At 45.8% G+C, this 24,594-nt stretch overlaps 1 protein-coding gene and 1 non-coding gene across 2 annotated transcripts; both read right to left on the reverse strand.

Moving 5' to 3' along the window:
* Nucleotides 1-123: 123 nt before the first annotated feature.
* CRYM (crystallin mu) lies at nucleotides 124-23,603 on the reverse strand. Its single transcript, XM_056138786.1, has 8 exons — nucleotides 23,398-23,603; nucleotides 22,806-22,959; nucleotides 19,286-19,348; nucleotides 17,290-17,391; nucleotides 12,603-12,786; nucleotides 4,998-5,119; nucleotides 3,717-3,801; nucleotides 124-451 (listed from the first exon to the last, which is right to left on the reverse strand). The coding sequence occupies exons 1-8, from the start codon at nucleotides 23,565-23,567 to the stop codon at nucleotides 387-389; spliced, it is 945 nt and encodes a 314-aa protein (XP_055994761.1). The 5' UTR covers nucleotides 23,568-23,603; the 3' UTR covers nucleotides 124-386.
* Nucleotides 8,776-8,885, reverse strand: LOC130046036 (U6 spliceosomal RNA). Its single transcript, XR_008795650.1, has one exon. It is a non-coding gene; the product is annotated as a U6 spliceosomal RNA (small nuclear RNA).
* Nucleotides 23,604-24,594: the final 991 nt, after the last annotated feature.

The following is a 24,594-nucleotide window of genomic DNA, read 5'->3' on the forward strand; positions in this document are numbered from 1 at the left end:
GAAAAATAAAAATCTTAATTATAGTCATCAGAATTCACCCAGGAGGTGAATAGCAGGTTCTGTTTGCCTCACTTTCTTTGCCATGACAGATGGTATGGGTGCAAGAGCTCAAGAACTGAAAATGCTTTATTTCAATGGATTACAAAAGGTAGTGAAATAGAAGGGAAAGGGTGTGCTACAATAATCTGATATAACAGAAATAAATGGCCACCTAGCTTTGCTTTTCAACTACAAAGAAGTGCAGATCTCATTATTAAAGGCAAGACAAGGTTAGCACAATACGACAGTTCACTAGAGACTGGCATCCTTCTCTGGAGTTAAGACACCGAGATTTATGTGGCAACATAACTTTAGCTGCAGTACCCACTGCCATGCATTCCCTTGGTTTATTTGCTAGATGACCAGGAATCGTACACGAGTTTGGCTGCCACCATGTCTTCCACGGCCATTCCTAAAATAAACAGAAAGTGGAGTCACTTTTTGTTAGAACACTTTCCCATAAACAACACAGGCCCTGGACTGGCAGTTTCCTGAGGCATTAGCCAAGTGGCTTATGCTTACCAGAGAGATGATATCCTTGAACTGATACACAAAGTGAGTTCAGGTTTGGAGGGTCTCCAAAGGGCCAGGCGAGGGGCCGGAGGAATAGTACAGCAGGTAGGGTATTTGCCTTGCATGTGGATGACCCAGGTTCTATTTCCAGCATCCCATTTGGTCCCCTGAGCACTGCCAGGAGTAATTCCTGAGTGCAGAGCCAGGAGTAACCCCTGTGCATCACTGGGTGTGACCCATAAAGGAAAAAAAAAGAGCCAGGCAAGGCAAGGAATATTATACCAGGCAAGAAATGTCCACTGAAGGGGGGGGGGGGTATGGTGCTGCCAGCAGGTCAATCTGTACCTGTGAGGTGAGTGCATCAGCAGCCTGATAGAACCGTCAGACTTTCAGATACCCCAAAATTGCTGCTGTGCCTTTGGCCAGACCCCAAAAACTTGGGGCAAAGTTTACCAAGAAAGGAAACGGTCAAAAGTTAGGTATGTGGGAGACACACCCACAAACCACCTCCAGCTCAGTTATATAATTGGAGGCATGGCCTGTCTGGTTCCTGATCGAACTGCTTAACGGCCATGATCCCAGAGACTCAGAAATGAATCTTGGAACCCAAAGACTTTTGGCAGAAATTCATCCTGTTCCTGCAGTAGGTTACTGGTGCTGGGACACTCCCGGTGGGAATAGGTTTTGTGCCTTGGCCTGTTCCCCCTGGCAGCCTGGTGACCGCCATCCTCCAGAGGCCACTGGACAGTCAGGTTTGGGCCTGAAGTGATGAGACACGCGGGGCCTCACCAGATGGGGGTGGAATTGGCCCTTTCCTCCCCATCCCAATGAGACCCTGAGTCACCACCTCTCTGGCTCCTGATCAAGCTGCTTAATGGCCATAATCCCAGAGACTCAGAAACAAATCTCAAAACCCAGCGGCTTTTGGCAGAAATGCATCTGAACTGCATACAAGGTGGCCGCCACCTCAGAGCTTATAGGAAAGTCAGTTATGAGCTGGCAGTGACGGGACAACTGCAGTCTCATGGGAAGGGAGGCCGTACCGGCTTTTCCTTCATGCCCTACTGAGGTCACGAGTTGTCCCCCACGAGCAGCTCTCTGGCATGGCCATGGCTCCAGAGGCAAAAGGACTTAATCCAGAGCCCGGCAGCTTGTGGCAGAAAAGTGAATGGACCATGTGTTAAAGTATGGTGCGATGCCTCCCTGGGAGGGAAAGGGTGTTGCTCCCTTCTGCCTCCCTCCCCCCCCCCATGCCCCCAGCAAGGTGGCCGCCGCCTCAGAGCTTATAGGAAAGCCAGGTATGAGCCGGTGGTGATGGGGCAATTGCAATCTCATGGGAAGGGGGGCAGTACTGGCTCGTCCTTCACACCCTACCGAGGTCACGAGTTGCCCCCCGACGAGTGGCTCTCCAGCACAGCCATAACACCAGATACACAGAAACCAATCTCGTAATTATCTGGCTCTTTGCAGAAACCCAAAATCATTATATAATTCTCATAACCAGCTATAGAAAACAAGGTATTTCACAATGCTTTTCAGCAATTCTGATTGTTGGGGGGAAAATTCTAAACAATAATGGTGCATCTTTTGTCAAAATAATGAATGTAATCAATGTAGAGAAAAGTTAAGTAGAAATCATCTGCCTCACAGGCATTGGGAAGGGTGGGAGGGGGTATATTGGGGTTCTTGGTGGTGAAAAATGAGTACTGGTGAAGGGAAAGGTGTTTGATCATTGTATGACTGAGACTTAAACCTGAAAGCTTGGTAACTTTTCCCACAGTTATTCAATAAATAAATATAAGAAGAAAAAATAAATGAATAAAATTATGGAAAAAAAAGTAAGGTGGAGTTCATGTCCAATTCAATCAGCTAATCAGTGGCTGAATAAATAGCAGTACTCCTACATAAAAAAAAATAAAAAGAAATGTTCACTGAGCAAAATTTAAATGTTCTTTGAATATTCAAGGCATAAAACAATTTCCTGCAAGGGTCAGATGTAAATATTGTATGCTTTGGAACCCCTATGGTCTTTATTACAAGCGGGCAATACAAATAGCTGTAGTTACAGGTAAAACTGCCAATAACACTATGAATATGAAAGACTGATTTTTGCATAATTTTCATATTACAACATTTTTTTGCTTTTCCCGCCTCAATTATGTAATTATCATAAAACTTTTCCTTGGGGCTGGAGAGGTAGTATATTGGGTAGGGCACTTGTCCTGCATGTGACTGACCCAGTCTCAATCTCCAGCATCCAATATGGTCCAATGAGCACCTCCAGGAGTAATTCTTACAGTGCGGTAGGGTAGATAAAAGACCTCAGGATATGCTTCTTAGACATCCCTCTCTGCTGAGGCTTCCATGTCATTCTCTGAGTTCTCTGTTATTTTACATTTTTATCCCCGTTCGACCTCCTGGATAGTTTCTTCTGAGTTTCATTTAGATGAAGTCTGAATGAGTTTTGGATTTCTGCTACGTGCAAATCATTTTATTAATTCATTCATATTTGGGTCTTTGTGTCACAGAGGTGCTCAGGGATCACTTCTGGCAGCACGTGGGTGACCTTGTGGGCCGTGAATGCCCTCCTGATTGTACTATCTCTGGAGCTCAGATTTTACTTATGTCCCACAAAAATGCTAAGTAACAGGTGGTGAAGAAACCATGGCTAAAGAGGTGTGGTCACTTGGCTGAAGGATGTAGCAGGTACAGGAATTTAGTGTAGGACTGCCAGTTCCAGAGTCCACCAGCTTACCCATTATGCTAAGACAAGTAAATCATTGACAGGAATGATGGGTTTCTCTAATAATTCAGACAGAGATCCTGGTGACTCGTTTCTTTTTTCTCCTTTACCCTACTTGAAGAGATGGCACAGTGGTAGAGTCTTTGACTTGCACGCAGCCAGCCGGCTGATCTGGGTTTGATTCCTCCGCCCCTCTCAGAGAGCCCGGCAAGCTACCGAGAATATCTCACCCGCACAGCAAAGCCTGGCAAGGTACCCGTGAGGTATTTGATATGCCAAACACAGTAACAACAAGTCACACAATGAAGACGTTACTGGTGCCAGTTCGAGCAAATCAATGAACAACGGGAGGACAGTGCTATAGTGCTAAGCCTACTTGGTACTCTGGTTAGATTTGTGCTCGGGGAGCCATGTCCCTTACCCAAAGACTTGAACACCGTGGTCTTCTCACAATGCGCTGGCTTCGTGCCCTTCACCACTTCTCCCAGCTCAGCAAAGATCTTTGCCTGTAAAGTGAACAGCACTGACTTGGGATGCGAAGCTACTGTGTGCTTGCAGCCAGCTCATGAAGTCAGGAGAGAGAGCTCTGAACTGAATAAAGAATAAACTTCACAACAACAACAAGAATAAGCAACTATATTCTGCACACTAAATAGGATTCTGTTGTTGTTGTTGCGTCTCTTGCTGTTTTGCATTGCTTGGCACAAAGAAGATACTAGTTATCTTCTTATGCTTCCGGTACCCTCTGTGACATAAGTAATATATCTTATTTACAGATGAATAAGTCAAGACTCTGAAATAAACTGATTTAATCATACAACTAGATCTCACATTCAAATGTAGGTCTGCCTCAAAATCCTGTCTGCTTTAAACATGTTGCATGTTTTTATTGAATTCTTCATTAAAAAATACATGTAGATTTTTAATAAAGAGAAGTAAATACAAAAAAAAAAAGAATAAGTCAGAAAAAATCTAATACCCCATGAAGGGCTGGAGCGATAGCACAGCGGTAGGGCGTTCGCCTTACAAGCGGCCAACATGGCCGACCCGAGTTCGATTCCTCCGCCCCTCTCGGAGAGCCTGGCAAGCTACCGAGAGTATCTCGCCCGCGAGGCAGAGCCTGGCAAGCTCCCCGTGATGTATTCGATATGCCAGACACAGTAACAACAGTCTCCAATGGAGACGTTACTGGGCCCGCTCGAGCAAATCGACGATCAACGGGAGGGCCTTTACCTTTACCTTTTACCCCATGAAAACTGGGAAAATTTCAAGGAACAGATTCTCCTGGGTCCTTTTTGAAGAACTTCTACCTCTGTGATACTCAGAGATACATGTTTGTGTTCAGGGGAATGTATTCCCAGGGCCTGGTGTTGATGCGGAAATCTGTATGTTCTTATTAAACTCTCTTTTGGGCAGCTTCCTTTTTATTCCTATATCTTGATAAAAAAAGATTCAAAGAAGGCCAAACTATGGCCAACCACACTTTTTGATCCAGACTGGGAAGGCTGTATAACTCTCACCATCATGGCCCCATTATCCTGGAAAGCAGATTTCGAAGCATGGAGAGATAGCGAGGAGTTGGAACTCCAGAAAAGGTAGCAAAGGGGGCTGTGGTCTAGATTGGGCCAAACTGAAGGGTACATTCATGAAACCCTGAGATACAGGCAAAGGGAGCAGGGCAGCTGGTCACCCAGAGGCTCACCCCCGACAAGCGGACGTCTCCAGACTCCTTCAGGGCGGCCTCCCTCGAATCCACGTACAGCACCGCGTGGTTTATGAGCTCATCATCCATTTCTCTCCAGTCTGGTCTACTGGCTCCAACGGCTAAGAAACAGCACAAAAGACCAAAGCTGAGGAGTACTTGCAGGGGATTCCAAATATACCAAAGAAATGAAGGGAGGTGGGATGGTGAAGGGGAGAGGATGGGGGTGAGCATGACTGAAACAGATTAAGAACACCTCCTTTTCCTGGGCCAACTCCCAGCTAATCAGAAATACTGAACCGTTGGCTATCTTCTATCTGCCACTTTTCCCTTTCCACTTCCTGTTTCATAGTCCACCTCATTCCTCACATTTTATTTATTTATTTAGTTAGTTAGTTTTGCTTTTTTGGGTCACACCCCGTGATGCTCAGGGGTTACTCCTGGCTTTGTACTCAGGAATCACTCCTGGCGGTGCTCAGGGGAACATATGCAATGCTGGGAATCAAACCCAGGTCGGCTGTATGCAAGGCAAATGACCTACCCGCTGTGCTATCACTCCAGCCCCCATTCCTCATGGTTTAGAGGGAAACTGCCACTGCTATCCTGCTTTCTGGGGGATGTTTCACAGGATCATGTATAGACCTCATAAGTAAACTTCTTGTCTGATTCCCATTTCACTTATTTACTTCGTTTTTTTTTTTTTTTTTTTTTTTTTGGTCACAGTCGATGGTGCCCAGGGGATACTCCTAGGGTAAAGTAAAAAAGTAAAGGCCCTCCCATTGATCATCGATTTGCTCAAGCGGGCCCAGTAACGTCTCCACTGGAGACTTTGTTGTTACTGTGTCTGGCATATCGAATACTCTCGGTAGCTTGCCGGGCTCTCCAAGAGGGGCGGAGGAATCGAACTCGGGTCGGCCATGTTGGCTGCGTGCAAGGCAGACACCCTACCCACTGTGCTATCGCTCCAGCTCTCTATCACTACTCCTAGGGTAGTGCTTGGGAATTGCTCCCTGCGATGCTCAGAGGACCCTTCAGTGCGGGGACGGGACCAACTCCAGAGTGCTTGTATTTGAATCATGGACTCTGGCACTGAGCTATCTTCCTGGCAGATTCCAATCTGAAAGCTATAGTAACAGACCAAAGAAATAAAGGTGCTCACTCAGGGTTAAATATTTAATCAGAACATGGGTGGCTTGGAGTCTTTCACAATTACTCATCAGGGGCAGCTGCTTCCTTACGAAAACCTTTAAAAGTGACAGAACTGGGGCTGGCAGTGTCAAGTTCCCTCAAAACCATGAGGAATGGGGGCTGAAGTGATAGCACAGCAGGTAGAGCGTTTGCCTTGCACGCGGCCAACCCGGGTTGGATTCCTAGCATCCTATAGGGTCCCCCAAGCACTGTCAGGAGTGATTCCTGAGTACAGAGCCAGGCGTAACCCCTGTGCATCACTGGGTGTGACCCAAAAAGAAAAAAAAGTTACAGAAATTACAGCTTGTTGGTACTGACTGCACAACCCTCTCTCTTCTCTTGGCTTTTCACCATTCCTATTCTCCACCCACAATCACCTTTTTCCTAAAGTCAGGACAGAGAATCTATGAACTCATGACAAAATTGCTCAGATCAAGGTCGTAGAGAGGCCCAAAAAGAAGGAAACTCACTCTCTCCTAGAGTGATAAATCCAAGGATGAATGCCTTCTACAAAACCACAGAAATTGCACACATTATAACCAAATTCCCACAGGGTCGCACACATGATGAACATGCTCACTGCTGCTCAGAGGGACAGGACAGCAGAGAGACTGGGGTCTCCAGAGGAAAGCAGCCCCTTCTCCACACAGTCATCCTGTTGCAAGAGAGAATGCCCATCCACCCTCATCTACCTCCATTTGTGTATACAAGCGAGAAGTGGGACATCTATTTACATGTGTTATTTATTGATTTTTAGAATAAGTTAAGGTCCAAAAAAAAATCTGCTGGCTGGATTCAGTCCAGGGCCAACCAGTCTTTGGAAATCCCACTGAAGCCTTATGCCAACATGCGGCAGCTTTTATATGCCGTCCAGCTATCTCCGCTTGTCCTGCTTTCTGCTGTTCTCATTTTCAAAGGGAGTGGGGGCGACTATCCATCTTGAGGTTTGTTCTATACAGGAAAAATGCTAACTAATGAGGCTTGCAAATAAATCAAAGCTGGTGGGAAAAAATTAGTTTCTCAGGCCACCTCTTCTAATTGAAGAATTTTCCTGGTTCTGAACGAGGGAAGTTCATGAAGAGCTGTAGGAGAGCAGTCAGGGCACCTGGCTGCGGGCCAGGCAGCAGAGGGCAGGGCTGGACTCACACTGCGCCTTGGCCGTGCTTTGAAGGGTCAGAGACAGGCTAGTGGAATAAAGGGGCAGGACAAGAAAATCCAGGAGACACTGGAATTGGGGCTTAGCCAAGCTTTAAATTAAAAAAAAAGTTTTAGGGTGTTTTCTGGTCACCTGGCAACACACTTTCCTTAAGTCTATTTGACACCTCTGTGGACATAGAATCCAATTTTGACCGCAGGCCAGGGACTATCTCAGCACTTCCTGGAAAGATTTGAGACACAAGGGATGAGGCAGGTGGGGAATCTTGCAGGAGGGACAATTCCCCTCGATGGCTAAGAAGATGTGACAAGCAAAGTGGGTTTGTCTTCAAGAGCTGAGAGTGGATTCACAGAAACTGGCACTTGAATTCTTTTTTTTGTTTTGTTTTGTTTTTGGTTTTATTTTGTTTTTTTTTTTTGGGGGGGGTGGGCGGTGTCACACCTGGCGACGTACAGAGGTTACTACTGGCTCTGCGCTCAGAAATTACTCCTGGCAGTGTTCAGGGGACAATATGGGATGCTGGGAATCGAACCCAGGTCGGCCGTGTGCAAGGCAAACACCCTACCTGCTGTGCTATTGCTAAAGCCCCAGCACCTGAATTCTTTAATATAAGAAACCTCCCATAGCCACAAGAGCCTGGAAGAGTCTCAAAGACCAAGGGCTGGAGAGATAGCACTGCAGGTAGTACGCTCACCTTGCACACAGGGTTGACCCAGGTTCCGTCCCTGGAATCCCATTTGCACTCTCTCCCCCTGTCCCCCTGTCACCCTCTTGCCTAGAACCGCCAGGAATGCCAGGAGTAATTTCTGAGTGCAGAGGCAGAAGGGACCCCTGAGCATTGCCAGGTGTGGCCTCCCAAACAAAAGAAGCTCTAGGTGAGGTTACAGACTGGAAAATGCCTTATACTTCTGGGCGCATAGAACCCAGCCCACAGACTGAGTCGCAGAAATATGAGATAATAAATATGCTCTTTTTTAAGCTAAAAAACTAATCAAGTCAAACAGAAGTTTCTGTTCTGGTCTATTTCACTTAGAGGTTTTGATTTCTCAAAGTCCTTCCAGGTAAGGGTTTGTACTATCCAGAAATATGGACCAGACACATCTCTCACCTGTCCAAAGTCACTTCTCACCTCCCACCGGATATAGACCTTTAAAACCATATTTATCTTTGCTGAGTTCTTATGATTTATGCACTGTAGCAATGTCCTCCCATTGTTCATTGATTTGCTTGAACGGGCACCAGTAACATCTCCAATTGTGAGGTTTGTTGTTTTTAGCATAGTGAATACAGCACGGGGAGCTTGCCAGACTCTGATGTGCGGACAGGAGACTCTTGGTAGCTTGCTGGACTCTTCGAGAGGGACGCAGGAATTGAACCCAGGTTGGTTGTGTGCAAGGCAAACACCCTACCCACTGTGCTATCACTCCAGCCCACAAAATTATGGAACGCTTCACAAATTTGCATGTCATCCTTGCACATGGGCCCTGATAATCTTCTCTGTATTGTTCCAATTTTAGTATATGTGCTTCCAAGGTGAGCAGCACATATGATTATGATTTATAATAATGTTAATGGTAGTTTCATGTATACACCAATTCAACACCACCGAGTAGCCACTTCCCTCCACTAAGGTCCCATAAAGGCCCCTTCTGTCCCATTCTCTATGTCCATAAAATAATTTCTGGAGACCAGCTCTTCAGTTATGCTGCCTTTGGCCATTTGTTGCTCCTTTACAGTTTTGGACCCGTATCTGAACATCAGGTACACAAAGATTGAACTTGCATTGTCTCATTCCTCAAATATGTCAGGTTTTGATTCCTTCACAGAACTTATCTCTAGCTAAAACAATCTATTTGGGGCTGGAACAATTGCACAATGGGTAGGGCGATGCCTTGCACTTGGCCAACCCGGGTTCGAATCCCAGCATCCCATATGGTCCCCCGAGCACCACCAGGAGTAATTCCTGAATGCAGAGCCAGGAGTAACCCCTGAGCATTGCTGATTGTGACTCCCCCCCCCTTAAAAAAATTAAAAAATCTATTTGTTTCTCTTTCCTTAAGAGCATAAGTGTCAGGAATGAAAGAGGGACCCTGAGTGCTATGCTTTGGTGGCATCGCCAGGGTCTAGAACAATGCCTGGCACATTTCAGGGATTCAATAAACATTTGTGAATGAATATGTAGTCACAATACTTGGCTCTTGCCTGCTCATCTGCCAATGTGTACAGAGATCTTAGGTTTTGAATTCACACTGTGTGTTTGTCACTAAAACATGGGGTACCAAAAACATGTTAAAATCCTCTCGTCTTTGCCTGTTCACTCGCCAGAATGCAGAATTCTTCTCCAAAGATAATAAGGAGTATTATTTAAGAATTTGGGTTATGAGGAACTAGGATTATTCAGTTCAAATTCCAGATCTGCTACTAAGAAAATCTGACTTTGGGCAAATTAATATCTATCGCCATGCCTAAATTGACCCACAGATAGGGGTCATGATAACAATAGTGTTTACCTCATATGAATGGGAATGAGATGATACACATAGAGAATTCTGATTAGCATCTAAAATGGTAGTATTTAATGATGCAAGTTCTTGCTACAACCTGCAGGGCCACTTGAAGAGCCACAGGAAGTCTTTTGTTTAAAGTCACTCTCAGGGGGTATGGAGCCTCCAGCAGGTCAATCTGTACCTGTGAGGTGAGTGCATCAGCAGCCTGATGGCACCGTCAGACTTTCAGATGCCTCAAAATTGCTGCCGTGCCTTTGGCCAGACCCCGAAAACTTGGGGCGAAGTTTACCAAGAAAGGAAACGGCCAAAAGTTAGGTATGTGGGAGACACACCCACAAACCAAACTTCAGCTCAGCTATATAACTGAAGGCATGGCCTGTCTGGTTCCTGATCGAACTGCTTAACGGCCATGATCCCAGAGACTCAGAAACGAATCTCGGAACCCAATGGCTTTTGGCAGAAACGCATCCTGTTCCTGCAGTAGGTTACTGGTGCTGGGCCACTCCTGGTGGGAATAGGTTTTGTGCCTTGGCCTGTTCCCCCTGGCAGCCCAGTGACCGCCATCCTCCAGAGGCCACTGGACAGGTTTGGGCCTGCAGTGATGAGACACACGGGGCCCACCAGATGGGGGTGGAATTGGCCCTCTCCTCCCCATCCCAATGAGACTCCGAGTCGCCACCTACAAACATCCTCTCTGGCTCCTGATCAAGCTGCTTAATGGCCATAATCCCAGAGACTCAGAAACAAATCTCGAAATCCAGCGGCTTTTGGCAGAAATGCATCTGAACTGCATACAAGGTGGCCGCCGCCTCAGAGCTTATAGGAAAGTCAGGTATGAGCTGGCGGTGACGGGGCAACTGCAGTCTCATGGGAAGGGGGGCAGTACTGGTTTGTCCTTCAAGCCCTACCGAGGTCATGAGTTGCCCCCCATGAGCAGCTCTCTGGCACAGCCATGGCTCCAAAGGCAAAAGGACTTAATCCAGAGCCCAGCAGCTTGTGGCAGAAAAGTGAATGGACAATGAGTTAAAGTACAGCACCATGCATCCCCGGGAGAGAAAGAGTGTTGCTCCCTTCTGCCTTTTTCCCCCCTGGCAGCAAGGTGGCCACCACCTCAGAGAATATAGGAAAGCCAGGTATGAGCTGGTGGTGATGGGGCAACTGCAGTCTCATGGAAAGGGGGCAGTACCGGCTCATCCCTCAGGCCCTACTGAGGTCATGAGTTGCCCCCCATGAGCGGCTCTCTGGCATGGCCATAACACCAGACGCACAGAAACCAATCTCGTAATTATCTGGCTCTTGGCAGAATTCCAAAATTGCGCAGTCGCTATTGTGGCTGTATGACATTATATGATTCTCATAACCAGCTATAGAAAACAAAGTTTTCACAATGCCTTTTCAGCAATTCTGATTGTTGGGGGAGAAATTCTAAACAATAATGGTGCATTTTTTGTCAAAATAATGAATGTAATCAATGTAGAGAAGAGTTAAGGTGAAATCATCTGCCTCACAGGCATTGGGAGGGGTGAGAAGGGGGTATATTGGAGTTCTTGGTGGTGAAAAATGAGTACTGGTGAAAGGAAAGGTGTTTGATCATTGTATGACCAAGACTTAAACCTGAAAGCTTTGTAACTTTTCCCACAGTGATTCAATAAGTAAATATAAGAAAAAATAAATAAACAAAATTATGAAAAAAAATAAGTAAGGTGGAGTTCATGCCCAATTCAATCAGTTACTCAGTGACTGAATAAATAGCAGTACTCCTACATAAAAAAAATATAATGTCGTTCTCAGGTGGTTGGAGCTATATTATAATGGGTAGGGTGTTTGCCTTGCATGCAGCCAACCCGGTTCGATCCCAGGCATCTCATATGGTCTCCCAAGCACCACCAGGAGTAATTCCTGAGTGCAGTGCCAGGAATAACCCCAGAGCATCGCTGGGTGTGACCCAAAAAGAAAAAAAGAAAAGAAAATAAAGTCTCTCTCACATGGGGCCAGTAGTGGCTGGGGAATTTGTCTTGCATGTTGCTGATCTGGACTTGATCCCTGGTTCCCTATATGCTCCCTAAGAATAACCAGGAATGATCACTGAGTGCAGAGTCAGGAGGAGACCTTGAGCATGGCTAAGTGTGGCCCAAAATGAAAAAAAAAAAAGTCCCTCTATCACACACAGTTAAAAACATTCATGCATCATATTAAAGTGTCTTTTATGCTATAATTAAAAAATTTAAAAATTCTTCAGTTTTTTTAAATAATAAATAAGCCAGTGATTTGAGAACTGAACTGTGGGGTTGAAGGGATAGGACAGGATTGTACAGGAGGTAACGCGTCTGCTTGCCTTGCATGCTGCCAACTCATGTTCAGTGCTTGGTACTGCATGGGACCCACTGAGCAGAGATCCAGGAGTAGGATCCAGGAGGAGCCCCGGAGCACTGCTAGGTAAGGCCTAGATACTCAAAACCCTCCTTTCCCTTCCCCCCTACACACATACTTCCTGCGCCCACTGGCAAAAAAAGAACTGTGCTATAACTACAATGCTGCATTTTATAGAACTGTAATTAAACTTCCAGTTTCAATTTGTGATGTTCATTCCATAGTTTGGAGAGAATACTATTTTTCAGGGTTCACATATTTCCAAGGCCCTAAAACATTCTTTATAATGTACATGAAACAACTCTGGAAATGCCACCCCTTGGTTCCGCCTAGGGATGGGTTGGGCCTCCACTTACCCGGGGTTCAAGGAACCATTCTGCTTACCATTGATGTGTGCCCCTGGTTTCACCCATTTACCAAACAAAATGGGCTCTGTTGCCATGGTGACTGTTATGATCACATCTGCATCTGCCACGGCCTCTTGGACTGATGAACAGATCCGTACCTCTCCTTCCACAGTGTCCGCAAATTTCTTTGCATTTTCTCTGGTGCGATTCCATATTCTCACCTTCGTTCGAAAACAAGGGGGACATTGGCTTCATGATTGTTTGACTTTGCATGTTGCATCAAGTCCAGTTTGAGCCTGAATTCCATTTGAAATTCAAACCACTCTGGAGCAAGGACTGTGATTATTTTAGTCATTCTCTATGGAGAACAGACATTTGCTCAGGGACACAGCATTAATTTGGGAAGACACCTTCTCTGATATTTAAAAATGACTTTCTCTACCCTTTCAATAGAGTAAGAAAGGGTATTGGAGCTGGAGTGATAGCACAGAGTGTAGGGAGTTTGTCTTGCACACGGCCCGACCCAGGTTTGATTCCCAGCATTCCATAGGGTCCCCTGAGCATGGCCAGGAGTAATTCCTGAATTCATGAACCAGGAGTAACCCCTGTGCATTGCTCAGTGTGACCCAAAAAGCAAAAAAAAAAAAAAAAAAAGAAAGGGTAGAGAAAATCTCTACCCTTTCAATAGAGAAGTTTTGCTTTTGAGCTAGTACAGCAGGTAGGGCATTTGCCTTGCACTTGGCTGACCCAGATTTGATCCCTGGTACCCCATATTGTCTCCTGAGCCCCACCAGGAGTGATCTCTGAGCACAGAGCCAGGAGTAAGTCTTGAGAACTGCCAGATGTGGTCCCCAAACTAAAAAATAAATAAAAATTAGGAAAGTTTTTCATTTCTAGCCTGGGATTAACTTCAGTTGCTTAATACCTACCCTATAATTTAATGATTAGCACAGCAAGTTCTAGAACTAGTCAGGCTTAGAATCTATCCTTGTTTTGTCCTTTGCTGCTTCTGAAGTTACTTAGAGTCTTTCAGCCTGAGTTTTCATATTTGGAAAATGCAAATGCTAACTGGACAAAGTCAGGATCAACTCACACTTGATGATAAGAGAGTGGAAAATGTTAACTGTCTTTGAAAGCTGATAAACAGGCATTTTTTCCTTCTGTTTTTCTTCCTTAGAGTATACATTTCCCAAGGTCAAGGTATTATTTATTTTTTATTTATTTTTTGCTTTTGGGGTCACACCTGGCAATGCACAGGGGTTACTCCTGGCTCATGCACTCAGGAATTACTCCCTGCGGTGCTCAGGGGACCATATGGGATGCTGGGAATCGAACCCAGGTTTACCGCATGCAAGGCAAATGCCTTATCCAACGTGCTATGCTCCAGCCCCCCAAGGTGTTATTTTTAATCATAAAAGGCATACTTTAAATATGCCCTATTTCTCTCATACACATACAAAAATAAAAGGCATACTTTACTATTTTAGGAGAACACATTAGCTATGATTGGAAGAAGCTAGACCAGCATCGAGGCTGCAGAAGGCCGGTCCTGTGGTCTGCCGCCCTCCTAAGGCTTTGTCCTAGCTTCTAGATCCAAACAAACAAACACTGTCCTCCCGTTGTTCATCGATTTGCTCGAGCGGGCCCAGTAACGTCTCCATTTTGAGACTTGTCATGATTGTGTTTGGCATATTGAATACGTCATGGGTAGCTTGCCAGGCTTTTCCGTGCAGGTGAGATACTCTCGGTAGCTTGCCGGGCTCTCTAAGAGGAGCGGAGGAATTGGACCCGGCTCAGCTGGGCTGGCTGCGAGCAAGGCAAATGCCCTACTGCTGTGCTATCCCTCCAGCCTAGCTTCTAGATCCATAACCCTCAATTCTTAAAGATTTTTGGTTTTACTCAGAGTAGCATACAATGGGACACAAGGGACAAGAAGACAGACAGAATTGATATAATATCCTTTTGAGCAAACTTTCTGTACCCTCAAGCATACTCTCTGAACTGAAAAACTGCACATGGGGTATTCAAACCTTCCCCTAATCCTTCAGCTCAAAGGGGGTTAGCGGTGGGCAACCCATTAAAAGGAAAGTCTCACATTAAATTAAGGAGTTTCTTCATGCAAAAGAAACATGGTCTAAGACTAACCAATGGCTAACTGAATGGGAGAAAATATTTGCATTCAACATATCAGATAAAGGGTTGATATCCTAATACCCAGGATATATAAAGTACTCACAAAGACCAACAACAACAACAAAAAAAAGTCCAAAAAAACATCAAATATGGGTGCTGGAAATTAACAGGGACTGCTCTAAGGAGGACCAATTTAAGGCCAAAAGGCACATGACGAAAATGCTCATCATCACTTATCATTAGGGAAATCAAAGCAACAATGAAATACCATCTTTCATCAGTGAATTTGGCATCCATCAAAAATATTGGGTACAATCTACACAACAGAATACTATGCAGCTGTTAGAAAAGATGAAGTCAAGAAATTTGCATACAAGTGGAAATTTGTATAACATGGGAAGTATTATGTTAAGTGAAATGAGTCAGAAAGAAAGGGACAGACATAGAAAGATTGCACTTATTTGTGGAAAATAAAGCAACAGAATGGGAGACTTACACCCAAGAATAGTAGAGATGAGTACCAGGCTTGATGAGATGAGTACCATGGCTTGGAAGCTGGCCTCACATGCTGGGGGAAAAGGTCGCTCATATAGTGAAGGGACCACCAAGTAAAGGGTGGTTGGAGAGCCTGCTCCGGATGGGAGATGTGTGCTGAAAGTAGACTTTAGACCGATCATGATGGCCACTCAATACCTTTATTATAAACCACAACACCCAAAAAGAGAGATAGAGAGCAAAAGGGAATGCCCTGCCACTGTGGTGGGGTGCAGTAGGAGGATGGGGTGGGGAGGGTGGGAGGGATACTGGGATCATTCGTGTTGGAAAATGGGCACTTGTGGAGGGATGGATACTGGATCATTGTATGACTGGAATGTAAGCACAAAAGTTTGTAAATCTGTAACTGTACCTCACAGTGATTCATTGAAAATTTTTTTAAAAATTAATTTAAAAAACTGGGTACAAAAAAAAATACTAGGAACAACTCTCATCCAGAGCTTATGGGAATGTTGCCTGGTTTAATCTTTATGAAAAGGAGTATGGAGATGAGATATTTCAGTAAACTAAAAATTGAGCTGCCATATGACCCAACTCTATTTCTGTGTGCATCCACCTCCAGGACACAAAAACATTAATAAAAAAGATATATTCCCATCATTATTCATTGCAGCATTTAGTATAATAGTCAAGAAATGGAATCAATCAAAGTCTCCAACTACAGAAAAGCATATCTTGAAGATGAGGTATATATACACAATGAACTACTACACACCTCTAAGAAAAGACAAAATCACGCAATTCACTGCAACATGGATAGAACTGGATGATATGTTCAATGAAGTAAGCAGAAGAAGCAAACAAAGTCTGAGCTCTCTTACATGTGGTACAGTGAATAACTGAACAAGGGCATGCAATGTTTTAAAAGGGGAACACCTCAATTACCCTTGGTCTCAGATTATAGGGAGGAGAAGTGCAGAGAAAGAAAGAAATTGAGGGGAGAAGAAGAGGCAGGCAGGAATCAGTGGTTCTAGTACTGTTCTAGTGGTGTAAAAGAGTGGTACAATGAAATATCCAAACCGCTGAGTCAACCAACAACACTGAAAACCAAAGATCCAAACTTCAACATCTGAACTCTGTCAAGGTGGCAGGCTGGGTTTGGGTGGGAGGGAATTTGGGACACCTGGTGGGAAGAAGTATACACTGATGGTGGGATTGGTGCTGGAACATAGTATGTCCAAACCCTACTATGAATAACTTTGTAAATCATGGTGCATTAATTTTTTTTAAAGAAAGGTCTAGAGCAATTGTTCCAAAAACTGCATGGCATTGCCCACCTGCCTGCCTTTTCCCTGTGGTAGTGATGGAAAGATCCAGAGGAGTGCTTTTTTTTATTTTTTAAATTTATTTATTTATTTTTAATTTTTATTTTTTATTAGTGCAACATCATGAGGTACAGTTATAGACTTATAAATTTTTGTGCTTGGATTTCAGTTATACAATGATCAAGTACCCATCCCTCCACCAGTGCCCATCCTCCACCACCCCGGGTCCCAGCATTCCTCCCACCCCCCATCCCCCCCCCCCCCCCCCCCCCCCCCCCCCCGTCTCACCCTGCCTCTGTGTCAGGGCATTCCCCCTGTTGTTCTCTCTCTCTTCTTTTGAGTACTGTGTTTTGCAAGAGAGGCATTGAGTGGCAATCATGTTTGGTCTATAGACTACTTTTAGCATGCTTCTCCCACCCTGGGAGGGTCCTCACAACACCCTTTATTTGGTGCTCTCTTTTCTATCTGAGCTTCCTTTTCACCTAGCATGTGTGGCTGGCCTTCAAGTCATGGAGCAAAATTCCTGGTACTAATCTCAGCCATTCCTGGGTGTTAGTCGAAGAGTGCTTTGTTCAAAGGAAGTAGATTTCTGGAGGGAAGCATGACACTGAGTACTTTTTTTTTTTCAGAAAAGGGGACAGTAATCCAAATAACTTTTGGAACCTCAGGTTTATATTATATCTGAACTTAATCTTGTCTGCATACTCATGCTGTAGAGGAAGCGACAAAGGTAGCTGGTCTATCCCGTCTCCCCCACCCTCCCTGACTTACCTCCTTAAAAGAGAACTGCTCTGTGAAGACCTCATAGTGACTGTAGGCCTGGACCCCAGCCCCAAGGATGCTCAGCACTTCACTGCTGGAAGGTTTCAAAAACTATTTGAAAGAAATGAAGTGGAAAATGTCAAAGAAAACACTAGCACCTAGGTGAAGAATAAGTACAGTGAGTAGCTGCTGACCTTTGCCCTACCTTTATTTTACTACCCTCACACTCTCTTGGGCATCACAGCGGTATCGATTTGTATTTCAGTTTCCCCTCTGAAGGTCTATGTGCTACATAGTCCTACTCTTACAGATGAAAAAACTGAGGGCCAGAAAAATTAAGCAATCTATTCTAATCCAGTTAAGTCTGCATGATTTTATTTTATTTATTTATTTTTTTATGTAGAATACTGCTATTTATTCAGCCACTGGTTAGCTGATTGAATTGTGCATGAACTCCATCCTACTTTTTAAAATTTTTTATAATTTTATTTATTGAATCACCGTGAGAGCAGTTACAAAGCTTTCGGGTTTAAGTCTCGGTCATACAATGAAACACCCATACCTTCACTGGTGCCCATTCTCCACCCCCAACAACCCCAGTATGCCCCCATCCCACACCCTCCCCCTACCTGTGGGGCAGCTGATTTCCACATTACTCTCTCTCTACTTTGATCACATTCAATATTTTGACACCAGACCCACCATTATTATTTGAGATTTTACCCCAACACTCAAACAGACATACTCACAGTTTGAACGCTTGATCTTTGTTCCTCTAACTTCCCATTAGATCTCAGGTTTAGTGTTCCAGACCTTATACTGATATGGTTTTGTTTGGTTTTTGTTTGGGGCCATGCCCAGCTATGTTCAGGGCTTACTCCTTGTTCCTACACTCAGGGATCACTCCTTACTGGCTCCAGGAATGGTATGAGGTGAAGTTGGGTCAGATGTGTGCCGTATCCACTACTGAACTATCACTCCGGATTCGTTACTCATTTATTTAATGTGAAAGATTCCAGACTCATATTGTTTCCAAAGACCCTCAGTTTTCTAAGTCTCCTCTTCACTCTAATTTCTAAAAGTACTCTCTCCTATAAGATGCCCCCAACATTTAGGACACATCATCCCCTTCATTCCTTATTAGCTTTAACCTGGGGGTACTCTCCCATTTCTGGATATTTCGATTATTTCATTTAGTCTTTAATCAAATGTCAACTTCTCAGCGGATCTTTTGTGTCTGTGTGCCATTCGGGCGTAGTGCCACATCTTCAACATTTGCAACAGTGCTTGAGGTTCTCAGTCCTTCCTGACTGAATAAACAACACCCAAGTCTGCCTCAGGCTGTCTAGCTCCCCCTCTGCTTCTTGCCCTTTGTGGGTTCTGGCCTACGGAGCATCACACGGATTTAAAAAGAGCAGCATTATAGGGAGACAAGACGCAGTTCTTTTTTTTCTCTCCTTTTTTGAGGGGGGATCACATCCAGCGATGCTCAGGGGTTACTCCTGGATTTGCACTTGGGAATTACTCCTGGCAGTGCTCAAGGGACCATATGGGATGCTAGGAATCAAACCCCAGTCATCCGTGTGCAAGAGAAATGCTCTACCTGCTGTACTATCGCTCCAGCCCCCAAAAAGCAGTTCTGAGGGTCAGAAAAGTCAGGTTTGAAGTTCTTGCCCTGCAACTTAGTATCTGTGTGATGCTGAGCAGTTCAGAGAGTTTCTGAGCCACATTTCTTATTTGTGGCAAAGGGAGATGGTACCTTCTTTGCAAAGTTGTTGAGAAAACCCAGGGCACCGCACATCAATTACCTGCAATACGGTACCTGAATTGGAAGCACATTTCTTGAATCACTGAGCTCACCCGAGATCCCCTATTCATCAGATGAAATTTTAGTTATGTCCAGAGGAAGACCCAAATAAGTTTCTCCCTTCCTTAGGCTCTCAAACCTGAGCCATCTCACCCCACTCAGCAATTGTCTTTCGGACTCAGTTAGCATTCATCTTACCTTGGTGGCAATAGCAGACACTGCAGCTGTTCTCTTTGCTGTTATGATGTTTCCATCCATCACCTGGAAGGGAAGGAGAGATGGTGAGCCTGGCTTCCCCCTGTCTACCAATGAAGTGAAGAGAAACTAAAAGAGAGATCTGGGAAGAATTGTAGGAAAGGGCATGAACAACCCAGCTCTCATTCATCCACTTCTTAGGAATATGACTTGGACTAAACCCTGTAATCCTCAGCAGTAAATACAAAGACTATGCTATTTATTCACAGCGATTATGTGAGTATCATATGCCTGGCTTTTATGAAAATCCAGCACATGACAAAGACTTAAGTTAGAATGACACTGTATTTATTTCACTCATGTATATGTGAACAAGTAAATGGATGAACTAAATCAAACAGAACAAACTTGTAGACTAGCAGACAAAGTTAGTGGATACCAGGATGAGAAGGAAGGGTAAGGGATGGGTGAATAGGACAAAAGGGAGAATTGGACTTTTAGTGGAAAATTTAATCTCCATCATTTTATAATGGTGCAACCTAAAACTTGCTATGGTTTTAGTGTTACTTCAATAACAAATAATTTAAAAATAATTTCCTCTTTTTTTTCTTGCGTTTGCATTCTCAAAACACCAAATGAGGATGAAGCATAAGCAACTGGGGTAAATCAGCTGGCACTGTACCTGGCCCCGAAACTCTACCTCAGGCGCACTTACTTCCTGCCATACAGGCAGGAAGTTTTGGAAAGATATTTGACCCTTTATATTAACTGAATCTGAACCTCAAATGGCAGAAACCAGTCATCCTGTTTCGGGGGGGAGGGATAAGGGGAAGCACACCTGGCTATGCTCAGGGCTTATTTCAGGCTCTGTGTTCAGAGATCATGGCAGGGTCTTAGGGAATCGTATGTGGTGCCAGGGATGGAACCTAGGTCAGCTGCATGCAAGGCACCTGCCTTATTTGAGGTGCTAGCCCTCTGCCTCCACAGCCATTCTGATTTCAAAAGCTCCCCCAGAGGATTCTGAATTCCGCCCAGTTTATAGTAACCACCATTCTTCGTACTGTTTTCCGCTCAGAAGTTAATTCATCTCAGTTGATTCTTATGAGGCAGGTTTGTTGTTTACAGGTAAGGATGTGCATTGTTTAACTACTGAACAGGTTCCAGAATTGCAGTGGTGTCACTTTACAGGAGAACTAGCTCTGATGGGCAGTCTGGATGCCATCTCTATTGGATGAGCATAGCAAACACCCAGTACTTCCTAGAAAAGCAACATGGAACTTCCCAGAGGAGTGAGGAATAGACACCCAGGAAGCCAGAAATGAAAGGGAGAAAGGTAGATTTAAGGACCCAGGAAGGTTTACATGGAATCAAGGCAATTCACTCAGGGATGACCAACTGCCTGGTCTGAGAGAAAGCCCGGACACAGAGTGCAGTGCTCTGATACTACGAGGAGGTTTGAGGTCCAGCCATGCTCTGTGTCAGCTCTTTACTTATTTACTTTGGTTTTGGGGGCATACCCAGAGGTACTCAGGGGTTACCCTGGCTCTGAACTCAGGCTCTGGAGGTCTCAGGGCATCGTATGGGTTGTGGAGGAACAAACCCAGATGCCCTACTACTGTACTATTGCACCAGCCCCTTATGTCAGATTTTTAAACCCATAGTAAACTGGGCAGAGCTGCTCTGTGAATGTTGTCACAAATGCAAAATGGGAGTCAGAATATATCTATTAATATTACTAAGCTCTAAGGGATAAGTATGGAGAATTAATACATGTGAAGTATTTAGAACAGTGCCTGACACATTAAATAAAAAGGCTTTATAAAATGCAAGCTATTGGAGCTAGAGTCTGGAAAAAAACTGAATGCCCGAGAACAGATGACTGGTTAAAGAAACTTTGGTACATGTACACAATGGAGTACTATGCAGCTGTTAGAAAAGATGAAGTCATGAAATTCATATACAAGTGGTACTACATAGAAAGTATCATGCTAAGCGAAATGAGTCAGAGAGGAACAGACATAGAAAGATTGCATTCATCTGGGGAACATAAAGTAACAAAATAGGAGACTAACACCCTAGAATAGCTAAGATAAGTACCAGGAGGATTACTGCATGGCTTTGAGGACAGCCGCACACGCTAGGGGAAAAGGCAGCTCAGATAGAGAAGGAAGCACCAAATAAAGGGTGTTGGGAGGTTCCTCTCAGGATGGGAAATGCATGATGAGGGTAGACTATAGACCGAATAAGATTGCCACTCAATGTCTCTTTTGCAAACCACAGCACTCAAAATGAGGTAAAGGTAAAGGTAAAGGCCCTCCCGTTGATCATCGATTTGCTCGAGCAGGCCCAGTAACGTCTCCATTGGAGACGTTGTTGTTACTGTGTCTGGCATATCGAATACTCTCGGTAGCTTGCCGGGCTCTCCGAGAGGGGCGGAGGAATCGAACTCGGGTCGGCCATGTTGGCCGCATGTAAGGCGAACGCCCTACCGCTGTGCTATCGCTCCAGCCCACTCAAAATGAGAAAGATAACAAAAGGGAATGCCCTGCCACAGAGGTAGGGTGGGATGGGGGGATGGGGGGAGGGAGGGATACTGGGACTGGTGGTGATGGAGAATGGGCACTGGTGGAGGGATGGGTATTTGATCATTGTACAACTGAAACCCAAGCACAAAAATTTGTAAGTTCTACAACTGTATCTCATGGTGTTTCACTAATAAAAATTTAAGAAGAAGAAAAAAGGAAGCTATTGGTGTTTTTCAATGCTATTATTGTTTTTTTTTCTTTTTGGGTCACACCCACAATACTCTGGCTCTGCCCTCAGGAATCTCTCCTGGCGGTGCTCAGGGGACCATATGGGATGCTGGGAGTCGAACCTGGGTCGGCTGCATGCAAGGCAAATGCCTACCCATTCTACCCGCTGTGCTATAGCTCCAGCCCCTGGGTTTTTTTTTTTTTTTTTGGATTGTTTATTTGTTTGGGGCCACACCTAACAATGCTCCAGGATTACTCTTGGCTCAGGAATTACTTTCGACCATGCACAGATCATAAGGGATGCTGGGGATTGAACCCGGCTTGGCCATGCATAAAGCAAATGCCCTCTCTAGTGTGCAATCTATGGCTCCAGCCCGTTTGCTGTTTCTATACTATACCCCACGGACAAGACCCTCAGGGATTACAGAACACCCTACTTCTTCCATAGTGCAGAGTCCCTACAAACGTTTTTTCTTAACTTTCAAGTCTGTTAAGCAGTCTCTCTGGGGACCTGCTACAAGGAGAGCAGCCCCTGGAAGCATGAGATTATAATTTTCACCCGTCACAGACTTGTGGCAGCAGCAGGCAGGCTCTCCAGCCCAGGAAGGCAGCCTAGCAAGACACACAGTCACCGAGACCGTCACCGGTCCTATGAGGGGCACCTGTCGCTCACAATTAAAACTCCTGGTCCCAAGAACTAACTCCTGGGTCCAGTTCTGGGCCCGCTCCCCGCCAACCCCCCCCCCCCCCCCAGGGCAAGGGTCGCTCACCGCCAGAAGGGAGCCGTTGCTGGGCTCAAAGAGCAGCACAGTGGCCTGGTGGGAGGGGACGGTGGACGTGTGGCTGAGGCCCTCGTAGAAGGTGACCAGCTTGGTGGTCAGAGCGTCCTCTGCTGCGCTGTAGGCGGGCATGACCCCCAGGAAACTAGAGAGAGAGAGAGGGGGGAGAGAGAGAGAGAGAGAGGGAGAGAGAGAGAGAGAGCAGTTGCAACGCTTTCACCAAGGCTGGGGCACCCTTTAGCACTGCCCCGTTGGCCGGCACCCCAACATCGCGCAGTCCTTCCCTTAGGTTATCTGGCCAGCTCCTTAGAGAGCGGCCCCGAGCATCACCGATTACTCCCCCGGCGACAGCCCTGAATGCAATAAGGGAGCTCGCGTAAAGATGAAGTTGGCACCAGGGATGGGTTAGAAATAAGACGCCGAGGCAGCTGGGTTTGCTTTTGTTCTGCACCCCCTCCCTCCCCGCCCCAGGTCTAATCCTTAGCCTTTGCCTCTTCCCGCTTCCCTTCGCAGTCCTCCTCCTCCTCCTCCTCCTTCTTTTCCGTGTCTCCACCCTCCGGAGCCCAGTGACCAGGTCACTCACCCTCTGTGCTTGGCCACCGGCACCACGGTACGTACGGGCTGCACCACCCCGCCGTCGGGGCCGCTGGAGAAGTTGGCCAGAGCCGCCTCCAGGGGCGGGATGAGGAGACTGCAGCTGCGGAGGTGACGCTGCACCTCGGCCGCGCTCAGGAACACGGGTACCCGGCTCATCTCGCCTCTGGCCTGCTGCCACCCTGCACCGCGACCGCCGGCTCCCCCGAGGCTCCCTTTAAGAGCTAGCGCGGGGCGTTGGCCCCGCCCTGGGGGGCGGGGCGACTCCAGTCTCCGCCCCCTCCAAGGCCCATTTCCCCCAGCCCCCCACCCCTTTTCCAGGCTCATTTCCCCGGCCCTCCCATTCCCCCTCCACGCGGGGGAGTTAGTATCCCGGGGTTCTCTTTCCCAATTCCCTTTCCCTTTCCTCTCCTTGCAGTCGCATTCCTTGCAAAACCTCTTCCTAACGGGCTTTAGCGCGCCCCCACTCCTTTGCGCCCCTCAACTTTGCTTTTTTTTTTCTTTTGCTTGGAAATCTTCCTGCCTGGCAGAAGTAGGCAAACGGTGGCGCTGCAGGGCTGCAGGGGGCTCCTTTATTTCTGAAATCCCTGCTAGGAAATTTTATTTATGTTTGTACTTTATGATTTTTTTAATTGAGTGACCCTGAGATGATAGTTACAAAGCTGTTCATGATCAGGTTACAGACATCCACTGATCCAACACTCGTTCCTCCACCAGTGTCCATTTCCCACCACCAATGACCCCAGTTCCCTCCAGCCATTCCCACCCCCAACCTGCCTCTATGGTTCTATGGCAGACACTTTCTCCTTCTCTCTCTCTCTCTCTCTCTCTCTCTCTCTCTCTCTCTCTCTCTCTCTCCCTCTCCCTCTCTCCCTCTCTCTCCTCTTTTTAGATAAAAAGAGGTATCCGTTCTTAAAAAATTTTCCTTTCAATTCTGCGCCCATCTGGAGTCTCTTACAACGCCCCCCCCCCCCCTTTTCTTTGGAGAGGTATCACAGGCTCGCCTAGATGAAACAGAACCGAGCATCTTGCACTCAGGTACCGGATGAAAGGATGAAATCCATGCGCAGCCTGGGAGACAGCGCTGGGAAATGTCTGCTGAAATTATGTTCTCCTGAGTTTTGTAACAGATCTCACGTAGGGCTTTTCCTAGAGAGAGAGCTCTAGGGTAAGTGTGTCCGCAAGA

Source organism: Sorex fumeus, unplaced genomic scaffold (genome assembly GCF_029834395.1).
Source record: "Sorex fumeus unplaced genomic scaffold, SorFum_2.1 ptg000130l, whole genome shotgun sequence".
In the NCBI taxonomy this organism is placed as follows: Eukaryota; Metazoa; Chordata; class Mammalia; order Eulipotyphla; family Soricidae; genus Sorex; species Sorex fumeus.

What these genes read in the sequence shown, in the direction of transcription:
- CRYM (XM_056138786.1), bottom strand. Translation starts at nt 23,567, where the DNA reads ATGAGCCGGGTACCCGTGTTCCTGAGCGCGGCCGAGGTGCAGCGTCAC. An exon ending in ACCAGGGGCACACATCAATG is followed by an intron (nt 5,120 to 12,602) that starts GTAAGCAGAATG and finishes GCTGTTTCTTAG; the next exon opens with CCGTTGGAGCCAGTAGACCA. An exon ending in CACGGTGTTCAAGTCTTTGG is followed by an intron (nt 452 to 3,716) that starts GTAAGGGACATG and finishes TGTTTATTTTAG; the next exon opens with GAATGGCCGTGGAAGACATG.